The sequence below is a fragment of the Hydra vulgaris genome, chromosome 05, assembly GCF_038396675.1.
Source record: "Hydra vulgaris chromosome 05, alternate assembly HydraT2T_AEP".
NCBI classification, from domain to species: domain Eukaryota; kingdom Metazoa; phylum Cnidaria; class Hydrozoa; order Anthoathecata; family Hydridae; genus Hydra; species Hydra vulgaris.
Genome location: NC_088924.1, coordinates 2,941,627 through 2,955,401, shown reverse-complemented (window position 1 = coordinate 2,955,401; position 13,775 = coordinate 2,941,627). Strand labels below are relative to the sequence as shown.

At 27.0% G+C, this 13,775-nt stretch overlaps 1 protein-coding gene across 1 annotated transcript in view; it reads left to right on the top strand.

Annotated features, from left to right (window-relative positions):
• Positions 1-13,775, top strand: part of LOC136071795 (sorting nexin-9-like) — a 57,212-nt gene that overhangs the window by 22,422 nt on the left and 21,015 nt on the right. Inside the window, exon 5 of the mRNA XM_065797099.1 lies at positions 662-755. Within this exon, the coding sequence (XP_065653171.1) occupies positions 662-755 (94 nt within the window). The remainder of the gene's footprint in view (positions 1-661; positions 756-13,775) is intronic.

The following is a 13,775-nucleotide window of genomic DNA, read 5'->3' as shown; positions in this document are numbered from 1 at the left end:
ATTTTATTTGTTTGAATTTTTTTTTAAAGATTTTATTCAAAAGCATTTTATTTTTTTTAAAAGCATTAGAAATTACACAGGCCATTTTTTAATGCAATATAAGTTTATTTTAAAGTGAGAAATGATTTGGTTGTGAACTATCTGTAAATGGGAGATCTGATTTGGTTGTGAACTATCTTTAAATGTGAGAAATGATTTGGTTGTGAACTATCAGTCAACTTATTTGTCTAACTAAAATTGTCATTTTAGTTTTGTTACTAAAAGCATGTTTTAAGTTTTTTTATTACAAAAATCATTTTACCAACTTGATTGCACCACTAAAATTATGTAAAGGAATAAGTTGAGTCAATAAATTTTTGTTGTCAAGTCATTAAAAATTATTTTGTGGACTTGGTTGTACTGCTAAATTCTCGATCACTAAATTCTGAATTATTTATCATTGTACAACAATTTATTGTATAACAATTCAATAATAAATACAATATATTTTATTAACAGTTTAAAAAAAATGAAGTTGCTGTATGAAATTAATAAATATAAATAAATAAGAGTACACTAACAAATAAAAAAGGAAAGATAATATAATAAATATATAAATAATAACTTGTTAAGTAGGTGAAATAAATTTTAATTTGTTAAAAAAATATGAGAGTATTTTTAGGTTTTCAAACTTTGTGAAATCAGGTGGTGAAGATTTTCTACTTGGAAAGTTACCTGAAACTAATATCTCTCAATATGACCATTTAGTAACTGAGGTACAATTTATTTAGTCAGGGTTACTCAGGTAACTGAGGTACAATTTATTTGTATTGGTGGCACAACAACACTTGTTGGTTTTTCGATTTCTAAATTTTTTCTAGAAATTGTTAATTATAATAAAATGTTTAGTTTTATAAAATATAACTAAACATGAAAGCATTAGGTAAAAAATTTTTTTTTTTTTGCAAAAACTTGAAAATTTTCTTATCCCAGTATTCAGAATTTTAAAATCCCAGAATTCTCAGCAAATCTCAGGGTTATTTTGTCTTTCGAAATTAAGAAAAGAAATCATAACTAAATTCAGTATATTTTAGTAAAATAACTTGAACATAAAATAATTTATTTTATCTTTAGAAAATAAGCTTGGTCCTGCAGAAAATGCTCTTTTTGACTATGCTTGTTGGTTTAATTTTCATTAAAAAATCATTAACTTTTTTAAGTTAATCACTCTGTGTACAACCACTTTTAAGTCAGAGGTTCACTTAATCTTGATAAAGAATTTCTGGCTATTGCTTGAAAGCTTTTTCTTAAGGCTTTATTTTTTAGCTCACTAAGAGTTTTAGATGCTTTATTTCTTTCTGTGCTGATATCTTCTTTGATTAAATCTTTAACATAGTCTAAGGATGATTTGAGTTGGTGACTTTTAATCTATTTAAAAGTTATCACATAATTTTTTATATTTTTAAAATATATGTTTTAAAAGCATCAGCTATTTGTTTAGGGTTTAATTTGTTTACTCAATAATGTAGACAATGCAGTAAACTACTTAATTCAGGCCCTTGCTCTTTCATTCTGGAGGCTAATGCATTAAAAAATTTGACAACTTACTGTAGTAATTAGTCCTCTAAATTTTTTTTAAGTTTTTAAAGTGCTCCAAGAAGACCTATCGGTCTTATCACAGAGCACCACAGATGAGTATTCACCAGGAAGTTCATGCCTCCTTTCTTGCCAATGTTGCTTATTGGGCTAGAGCCGGTATCAAATCATGAACCTCTTGGTTCTGAGCCAGCTAACAACTGCGCCACCACTGCAGCGATAGCATAAACACCAACGTAATGCCAGCAGTTATAAGGTTTTCATCAAGACAAAGCACATTCACAGCTGTTTTTTCTGGAATTAGCAGGTTCAAAAACAATTTCATACTTACTATATCCATTATTTTTTTCCAAAACTAATTTGCTCTCAACAAGTCTGCAAGCAACCACTATTAATTTGGCATTTACTAGAAAACAAAGAATAGGGCTTGAATTAACACAAAAAAATCTAATTGCAAAAAATAATGAGGGGGGGGGTTATGCGTTAGTATAAAGTTGTATTTTTTGTAGATTAGTTTGTAGTTGTTATTTTTTTAACATATTATCTCTCATATTTAAATATTATCCTATAATTTTCTTGTTTGGCAGAGTTTAAAATAGCGTAAGTTACTGTTATAATTTACAGCTTAAGTTATAATTTAAAGTTTGTTAAAGTTACAGTTATAGTGTAATGAGCAAGTAACATATTTAATACTATTAAGATATTACTTTTACTGTTTTTCTTAACATGATACTTAAAATAGTAAAATTAAAAACACAAATGTTACAATATTTAAACCACTTTAATTAGTCATAGAAAACTATTTAATACGTTCATGCTGATGATAAAAGACATGTTATTTTTAAAAAGTCTTTAATTGTTATTATAAAAAGCCATAAAACAACAATAAAACAAACTGCAAAATTGTTTTAACAATATAAAAAGCTTGTGTTAATGTAAAACAACTTCATGGCGCTGTCTTATTGCTGATTTATACAGTTTATAACCTTAATAACATAAAAGACGTTTGAAATAAAACAAAATAAATAAATGGAATTGTTCTAGTTAATATATTAAAACATTATCGTCATAAAACATTAAACTTCATATTAGCACAACAATATGCCTATAGACCATACGAGTCTATGATCTATAGACCAAAAGAATAAGATCAAAGCAAAAAAACATCAGATACCATATTTTTTATAATTTATTATTTCTTGATCTAGCATACTAATAAAAATTTAAGTATAATTAAGTTTTTCATTCAATTTTTTCATTCAAATTGTTTCGTAAAAAAATTTGATTTAATAAATTGAATTAAAATTCCTTAAATTTAAGAATATGCTTAAATTATTTTTTTAGAAAAAATCTCTTGGAACAGAAGTAAAATAATTTATTAATTTTAACTTTAATTTTTTGTAATTTAACTTTTACAATCACTGATTTAATGTTTGCAATAGAATGTTTCTACTTTTAAAACTATTTTCAAAAAACAAAATTAATTTGAAAAAAATTAACTTTTCAAAATTTTACATAAAATGTTCATAAAACATTTAAATAAAACTTTCTTTTAAAACTTTTTTCAAAATGTTTAAATAAAACTTTCTTCTTCACTTTCAATATATTCTAAATATGATATTGGTAATGTGACTAGATATATGTTTAACTTTCAGCAACAATTCTTGCTATGCTGGGTATTACGGACGCGGCTGAATTAAATTTATAATTATTGAGCATTAAAATTCTTTTAAATTTTTCCAATTTTTTTTCAATTTCAAATTTCATTTGCAAAATTATTTGAATAAGAGAATTTTATAAGGCTAAAATTCTTTTGTTCAAATAGAATTTGTTTTAAGTAAAATTCCTAAAAACAACTTGCATATTTACAGAAAATGTTTGATCTTGATACCACTTTAAATAAAATATAAAAAATTTTTTATATTTATTTCAAGAATTCTTCTTAAAATAATTTTTAGTTAGAAGCTTTTATTATGTGTTAACAACATATAAGATATAAATAGAAACATTTGTATGGTTAATTTTTGTGAGTCTTTGAGTATATTAGGTAAATTTAATAGTTGAGTAACTGCAAGTTACTGTAGTAACTTAACTGATTGTTTTGATTTAGTTTTAAGGTAAATTTACTGTGATGTACAGGCTTGGTCAGGAAGCGGGAGTGATCACTCTCGATTACTGACCATGGAAATAATATTTAGTTGCAAAAAACTGGACAGATTTTTAAGTCATTTTGAGAACAATTCAAAAAACAAAACAAAAAAAGTGCAAAAATGAATAATTGGACCAATGAGAGACAATTACAATAAAATAAAAAAACCAGGAAAAGAAAATAACTTTTACACGAAAAAACTTAAAGCAAAATAAGTTAGGTTTAGAACAAATTTTTTTGAAATATTGCTCTTTTATAATTTTTTTATAAAATTACATTTTTTATATAAAGTAACATCTTACGATTGCTTAATAAGGAAACAAATGTTCTTTTATTTATCAAAGAGTATAATATAATTTTTATTTATATACTTAATTATATGTCTTATTTCCATTGCTGGATTAAGTAGGGTTAGGTTTGAGGGGTCTATAGCCCCGGGCCACGCAATGTTAGGGGCCCCGAAGTAGTCAAGAAGACCTTTTTTTTTTGTCATTTTTATGCTGTGGCACATAAAAAAGGCCTTAAAAATAAAAATAGCCCCGACCCCAAAAAGTCTATTAAGATTCTAATAAAACTAATGCTATTTTTAGTTTTATTTCAGCTAAATTATTTTATAAATAAAAAGGTTAATTTTTTAAATAACTATTTTTGTTTTGCGTAGTTTGAAAAGTTTAACATATTTGAAACAATTCTTCTTAGTAAGATGAACAAATGAAATAATTAAATCATTGAGTTACTGTAGAAATTAAATTGACTAGATAAATATCAACTAAAAAGGCTAGAAATACTTTGTGAAGAAAAAAGCGGAACTGCTTCACAATATCTCTGATGATGTTTAGTGGATGGGCTTTTTAATTTTATTTTTATTTAAAACATAAAAAAGTAACACGTTTGTAAGAATGGCAACTGAAATATTCAAAATAGTATAGATTCAACCAATTATGGGTTCAGAATAAAAACGACATACTGTAATAAATTATGTTTTATGCAATTTATAATTGTATAATTGAATTTATTTAACAGAGTTTGTTAAATATTTAATTTTAATTACTATTATTAATTTAATTACTAAATATATAGTTTAAAAATTTAATTTAAATAATAATAATAATAATAAATTACTAAATTACTTTAATTACTAAATACTAAATACTCTACTTTAATTTCTTTTACTTGATAACAATTGATCTATTGTTTATCATTTGACAATAATTAGAGTTAGTAAACCAATATCTCAAACTTAAAAACTTTTCTTTATATCTAATAACTTTCTATATATATATATATATATATATATATATATATATATATATATATATATATATATATATATATATATATATATATATATATATATATATATATATATATATATATGTATATATATTTCAATAAAAATAGTTTTCATATTCTAAAAAAAATTTATTGAACATTTTAAAGTTACATTAATACTTTGTATGCATGCCTTTAGCCTTAAGTAACATTTCTATACGCTTTGGCATGCTTTCTACAATAACTGGACATTTATTTTTTATTTCCTCATCATGGTGCCATATTTTGATAAGTTGTTCAATCAGTTGAACTTTTGTGGTAATGCTGGTTTTCTTTAGCCTTTTCTTAACAACCGCCCATAAGTTCTCTATGGGGTTCATATCTGGGCTGTTTCCTGGCCATTGCAATGTTTGTACATGGTTTTCTGTCAAAATTGTCACTTTGTCACTAACTTGGCTTTATGGCATGGTGCACCATCATGCATGAAAACACAGTCTCCATCAGGAAACCAGTCTCTCAATTGGGCACAAGTCTTGTTTCCAAAACTTTCTTATACTGGTGCTGATTCATTATGCCTTCAACAATATATAAACGCCCTGTGCCTTTGGCTGAGATGATACTCCACACCATAACTGTGGTAGGTCGCTTCACAGTCTGAGCAACACAAGTCTCAGAAAACTCTTTGTTTGAAGGTCTCCTCACATATTGACTGCTTTCATCACATATTGAAAACATGGATTCATCAGAGAAGCAGACCTGTAATCAGATAATATAACAGACTGCAATAACAAAGCTGAGTATTGACCGGAATTGGCAGATGAGTAATGAAAAGATCTTGAAAGTTGACGGTTAAGTGTGAAAGAAAAAGGAACATAAGTTGGTTGGTGTTAGATTAGAAATTTTTGTTTAAAGAAGCATGTGTAAGAAAAACTATTGAAAGGTTTAAGTTACTCACCTTACTCCATCACTTCCAAAGCAAGATTTAACCTCATGGGCCCAGTTAACCCTTTTTTTAGCCATTGCCCTTGTTATTTTGGCTTTCTTTCTTGGCCGACGTGCTGGAAGACCTGCATTAATAAGCCTTCTCCTAATTGTAGAACTGCAAATATCAATACCATACTTCTCCAAGGACTTTTTTAAGTCTTCATCAGTGGCTCTTCTATTCACTTTAGCCATATGGATAAGTTTGCGTTGAGTTCTCGGGCTCACTTTGGACTTGCGTCCATAATTTCCTTGTCGTGCAGAATTGTAATCTTGCCTATTTTTAATAGCCTGGCTGATACGGCTTACAGATTTCTGTGAAATTTGCAGTCTCGAAGCTATTTCTCGTTGTGAATACATTTTTTCTTCAAGCAATATTTTAGTAACAGCAACTTTTCTAGGTGAAAGATCTTTGGTTCTCCCCATAACCTCTGTAAAAATCTGTAGAAAAAAACAAAACAATTTGTAATCAGACTTTTTATACATTAAAATATGGAAGTTATAGTAAATAAACATTAATATGCTAATGGTTAACCATAATGATTTAATTAAACTTAACTTCAGCTTTTATTTTCATGAATGTACATTGATGAATGTATTTACAGTAAAAATTCTCCTTACAACAGGTGATTGACCACCTTTATGTTTATAGCAGTGTTGACAACCCACCAAGCTTATGCGTGGTTACCAAGTTACTAAAGGCTAAAGGCATGCATACAAAGTATTAATGTAACTTTAAATTGTTCAATAAATTCTTTTTAGAATATAAAAACTATTTTTATTGAAAAAAACTTACTAATTAAGTTTTATAAAATTTTTTTTAAATTAATACATGCATACATATATATATATATATGTATGTATGTATGTATATATAAATATATATATATATATATATATATATATATATATATATATATATTTATGTTCTGTCGTGACCTCAGAAACGGTGCTTGCTCACCCGCGAGTTACTTTGTATTCATGTTTGTGTTTAGTAACCAGAAACTTCTTGTATGTTTATTTCATAATTAGTTTTATTAACTTTGATGATTATTAATAATTTCATTGAAAACACAATTATTGTTGAAAGTTTTTTTGTTTACAAAATAAATCGTAAAAATTGCTTTAAAAGATTACATTAGAATAAAAAAACAGATAAATTCTTTTTAAATAAAAAATAGGAATATACTAATAAAATCTATGATATATAATAAACTTTCAAAATTTTGACAATTTAAAAAATATATATTTAAAACATTTATTTTTGTAAACAAATAATAGTTTAAAAGATTTACGGCTTTACAGATGTGGCTCCAAGAATGAGCCATAGTATTAAAGTAATCGTTCGTTTGATAATATATTCTTACAACAATTTATGCTAGAAATCTCAACACTTAACAAATCTCGAATAATACAATTTTTTAAACATTTTAAACATTTAAACAAATTTTTAAACATTTAAACAGAGTACTCTAGAACTTTATTTCACTTAGTCAGCGTATTTTTTGAACCAATAGAGTTAGTTTGTTCATAGATTTGGCGGGTTTTTAGTTGTTCACGAATATTCTTTTTGTTCTTTCCCACCAAGATATTTTGAAAACATTCAAGTTTATGTATGTCTGTAAAACAAAAATTTTTTGTGTTACGGACATACATAAACTTAAATGTTCTCAAAATGACTAAAAAAATCTGGCCAGTTTTTTGCAACTAAATATTATTTGCGTGGTCAGTAATTGAGAATGATCGCTCCCGCTTCCCGACCAAGCCTGGATGTACTTTATCCATTCAGTAAATCAAACTAAGTATAACTTTAAAATAATGTTGGCTTCTACTCAGAGATTTAGAGCAATTTAAGTTCAACAGCGCTTTGTGTTGAATAAAATCTCCGTGCAAGACAACAAAGATCATACTTATATTCAAAAGATAAGTTTAGCATGACAAAAATATTACTTTTTAGAATGGCCAAAAATAACGCTTAATTAGAAAAGAAAACAAAAAAAAAAAAAAAAAAATCGCAAAAATATTTTTTTAAGAAAAAACTAATCGCAAAGGTGTGAAAAGCGGGTGTTTAATTTTTTAAATAAATTCTGGATGCCTAATTTGAGCCCTGTTGTTTAGAAAATGGTTGACTAAAGACTTTAAAGGTTGTAGGTTGTTTGAGTCAGGAAAAAGTCAAGCGTTATCGTGCAAGGAAAAAACTAGATGATTAAAATTTTTTAGAACATCAATGGACATACAGTAAAATGATGCAACTTTGCTGAACAATAAATCAAGCAACAATGATTTTTGGTTGATGGAACTGTAGATAATTGTTTGAGCAACAGCAATAAAAGTATTTGTAGTAAGAAAAGAGATGCAACCTTATGGTGATGGGACAGTGGCTCAATCTTGGCAGATAGAGCAGGTCTATTTACATTTACAATGCATTTTTGGACTTTAAAGAAAAAGAGCATAATTAGAAAAACTAGCCCAAACATGACAACAATGTAACACATGACAACATATGTAACAGTAACGAATAAGAGGAAAATGATGAGCACAATTAAGAGAAGCAACCTTAGCAAATACAAACTTTGCAATGGATTGAATATATATTTTCCATTCGAGGTCAATAGTGAATGATAATTCTAGAAGGTGTAAAGTAGCGGTCAGTGAGAGGGTTGCTTTTCATCAGTATAAGTTTGTTGACAATATTACAATTGTTTCCAGTAAATAACTGAGTTTTGTTGGAGTTAAAATTCACAAGCAACGGAAAGCTTTGAGCTGTTACAGAAGAGGTTCAGATTAAAAACTGGCTGCATGTTCTAAGTGATGAAAATAAGAAAACTTTTTGTCAAGACAGAAGTATAAAGTTAAGTCATCAGTAAATAAAGTCAGTTTAAATGTTTTACATTTGATTCGGGAAGATTATTAATGTAAATAAGAAACAATAGGACTAAAGATAGAACCTTGAGATACCACAGATGTTACTGAGGAAATGAAAAAGAGTGTTGGCCTTTAAGTATAACTTTAATAATCTGGTTAGATTTAATTATCTCGAAAACTTTCTCACATCATATGAAGCAAGCTTTTGGAGAAGGATTTTGATTGTCCACTATAAAATTGAAATAATTCTGATGTATAAAATAGACTCTGGTGCTATTTGTCATAAAGCATACTATTTTCAGAATTTAAACCAAGCTTGGAGAGTTTTACTTTAAGTAAATTACACACTTTTCACCTGGCATTGTTCTGCAATCCTAACTAAACCCAAATTCCAAATATTGTGTCATTTGTGTAAATTTAAATAATGGGTACTTCAAATTGATGTCTACTTATCAAGTAAAATTGAAAACTTAGTTCCGCTGTTTTTTATTTTAATTCATTTCTTATTGCATCTTTTATATTGCTAGAGAAAAATAGTACCTTTTTTTAAACAGCATTTTATGGCTTAGTTTACACATAGGTGTTTCACTTTTTTTATTGTGCAGAAAATGTTTCCATTTAAGTGTTTTGTTTGTAAACTTTGCATTGTATGAATTAAAATTTCATACTTTATTGTTGATACTTTTGTTTGATATGAAATAAAAAATTTTATTTTAATCAAAACAAAGTTAAGTTTTAAAATTCTTAAAATCTCTAAATTCCTGGATATTTTAAAATAATCACAAGGTTTCAGGGGTTTAAATTAGGAGAGATCCCCGGATCTAGTATTGCAAACCTTAATCAAGTACTTTAACTTTTGTAATTTATTGGAAGCATTTTTTTTTCAATTGTAAGCAGTTTTTGCTAAGCTGTTTTTAATTCTTGTATAGTAGAATCTTAAAACAATAGGTTTGAGTAAACAAATTTATGAAATTAGTCCCTATTTGAGGAAAAAAAAATATATATATATATCTAGTGATGCTGTTTTGTGTATATACTAGCAAGAAAGTGCAAGATGTCTCGGACAGAAAAGATAAAAAGATTTTTTCCAAAAAAGTCAAGCGAAAATGAGTTTTGGTTGATAGAACTAAAGATGCTAGCTCCTTTGAGCACTATATTTTTATTAGAAATGTTTTTAAATAAAAATAAAAAATTATATCAATTATTTAAATAAACAATTTAACTTTTTTTTCTTTTGTGCAAAGAATTGTTAAAAAGATTTTTTTAAACTATTAAATGTGTGCGTTTATTCAACAATTGTCAATTGTATGTTATTACTTTATTTGAAAAAGGTTTCGCATAATATTATATTACAAAAACATTAAAGATAAAAGGTTGAAAGTTATTTATTCCAAATGTAATTTAATCTTATTGTTATAGTTTATTATTTATTTCAGTTAAATTTTAATTTTATCTTTGGTATTTTAATTTTAGTTAAGTTATTTTAATTTTGTTTTTGTTTTGTTTTTTTTACTTAGATTTATTTGCTTCCTTAATGATAAGTTTTTTTTTGTTTCTTTTTAGTTAAGTTAAGATTTAGTTAGAAGTTAAGTTTTTTTAGCGCGTTTTTAAAATGTATACAAATTTTCAAAACATTTTAACAGCCATGGTCAAGTTAAGTAAAATCAAATAGTATTTGCATGGTCATATTATGATGTGAAATCGCATGCCTTCCTGGCCAAGCCCATATATATATATATATAATTCTTAACTCGTAGTCTAAATAGATTTTTTTTTTTTGTTAACTCACCTCCCCAAGGCCGAGAAGGCCATTACAGACGAGGAGGCTACCTAATTGTAGTTATAACTTTCTCTCAACTCTATAACTCCAATACATTAACCTTGATAAACAAGGCTGCTGCACGGAGAAACAAGTTGAGCGGTAAAATAGTCATTGTTTTATATGGTAAAAAAGTCTCTTTTAGCAACAATTATGCGACTTAGACAAAAAGTTAAAACAATTAAGTTAATGCAGAACTACATTAAGTTTTATTGTTTTTTAAAAAACTGCAATAATAATGACTAGAAAGTTTTTTTTTTAATTAGTTGTGTTTTTGTTTTTGCTTTAATACAATATATTTTTAAAACATGTGTGGAGTGATGCTACATCAACTATCTTATAGCCTGCTGCTACAAGGAAGTGCCGCTACATCAACTGAGGGCTTGGTTTGGGCAAGCAATCTGTCGTTTAGGAGGAAAAAAAATTTTTAATTAAGATTTTAAACTTTTTCTGGTCTGGTTTATTAGCGCTCTCTTTAAAACTACAGTTTATAGAGAAAAATTTTTGACTACCATGCAAGACTATATATATAAATATATATATATATATATATATATATATATATATATATATATATATATATATATATATATATATATATATATATATATTGTCGGGGATAGTGCAAATCTGCGTAACTAGCATTGGATAATACGGCGTATCTGACAAATGTAGCCAATTTGAGATTTTGTGGGCAATGTACGGAGAATTCTAATTGGCAGCCACCAATATTGAGGTTACTTTCATTTAACCTATAGGATGCAGGATATTGCCTAAGAACAACTGTATATCTGGGGTAAATATCAGTACCGCATGTGTGATCGGTTATCATCTTGAGCCTATCTGTAATGTTGTTGTTAATTTGACATGAAGTTAAATTCGGTTTATAATTGAAAATAATCAACACCACATCAGGTAAGTTTTAGTTTTATTGTCTATATACAAATGTAATAAAGAAAAAAAAATTTTTTTTTGTTTGTTTACCATTTTTGTAAAAACTCTTTTTACAAAAAAACGTGTCTTTAAAAAGTTGCCTCATTAAGTTTAATCAATTTTTAAAAACCAAGTTTTTATAAAGAGAAAAAAAGTGTTTGTTATTTTGTCGATTAATACTACTTTTTATTATTAATATCTGTCTAATTGCAGGACTATACCTTTTGTATAGGATTAGTTTTCCTAATTCTAAATTGAATATGATGGGAGTCTACTAGTTTTGTTTATATTAGCATTTTAAATAATTTTAAATAAAATTAGCATTTTAAAATATTTTCTGTTTAAATTTTCATCTTAATGTCATTAGCGCAGTTACCTTACAATATTCAGTCATTAGTAATGACTGAATATTGTAAAGTGAACATTTTGTATGTTAGCCATTTTATATAAATGCATTTCTTATTTAAAAATATCACCAAAATATATAAATCATTATGATTATTTTTTCTATTTTTATATAGCTAATTTTTTTTAGATTATTAAGATTAAAATGGTGAATAGCACCAAACTCTTGTCAAGAAGATAAAATACATCAAGTTATGACATTGAAAACTTTAAAGAAAATGACTGATAATTTACCATATGTTTTTGCAGAGTTTGTAGATACTGAAAACAATAGTTAACCAAGTGAATTACCAACTTTTGACTTTTCAGTAGATGATTCTGTTGCTGATCCAAATAACAATCCAATATCTGAAATAACAAATGTTGAACAGATAGCTTTCATTCTATCAATAGACAGCAATAACGATTTTTTTCAAGAAAAAAATTTGGAACCTGAAGTAGCAGTTGAATCTAGGGAAAGGAAATGAAAAGCAGAACAAATGTCTTCAAAAAGATTTAGGAATTAGAATTTGAGAATGCTAGGTCATGAATACATAGGTTTTAGAAAGATTGGTGAGGAAAAATTTTTACAAGATGCTGTAAGACCTGCACAAAAACTTGGAGAGGCTTGTAAATCAAACAAATGCTTACAAAGTAATGTGATTAACTGCAAAAAGTTTACAGAAAGTGTAAGATTAGATATTTTTAAAAAATTTTGAGAGATGGGCTGGATAGCCAAGAAAATCTTTGTTTCATCTTTAGTTGATAAAAAATCGACTAAAAGAAAAACTACTGAAACTAATACAAGGCGAAGTATTACAAAAGTTTTTTATTATTTAAAATTAAATAACAACAAAATGAGAGTATGTTTAAAGATGTTTTTAGGAACATTGGGTATTAAAGAGTGGATAGTTAGGTACTAACTGAAAAAATTGTATCTAGAACCCATAATACAGTCTAAGCGTAAGCTCAATCGTATCTACGTTAAAAATGCTACAAAAAATGGACAGAGAGTGGCTTCCAGAAAACTATTTGAAGATGTTTTGAAAACATAACTTTATTTCAACCAAAGAAAGATGCATGTGATCTATGTTGTTCATATAAAACAGAAAATATTACAGAGCAAGAGTATCAACAACATGTCTAGACAGGAAAAAGCTTTAGACAAAATAGCTGCGAAAAATGGAACAGTTCACGTTATCACTGCTGATTTACAAGCAGTGAAATTATGTCCATACTTGACAGCCAGTGCATTGTATTTTAAAACAAAACTGATGGTTTGTAATTTTACAATATACAATCTTGGTACTAATAAAGTAAAGTGTTATTGGTTTGATGAGACAACTACTGATTTGAAGGCATCAATTTACACTTCATTTTTTGTTGATTATTTAAATAAAATCATTGATGAATCCCAAAAGATCTTATAGTTTTTACTGATGGATGTACATCACAAAATAGAAATGCCATTGTTTCGAACGCACTTCTGCAATTGGCAATGCAAAAAAAAGTAGTCATCACACAAAAATTTTTAGAAAAGGGTCATACTCAAATGGAGGTAGATTCTGTTCATTTGGTAATAGAAAGAAAGTTAGAACATCTTGAAATATTTTTACCTAGTCAATACTCTTTAGTTACCAAAGAAGCTAGACGCAATCCATCTCCATATGAGGTAGCAATGGTAGACCATACATTTTTTAAAGATTACGGTATTAAAAGTTACCTTATTTATGATACAATCCGTCCTGGAAGAGGTACTGGAGCAAAATGTGTGGTTGATATCAGAGTTCTAAAATA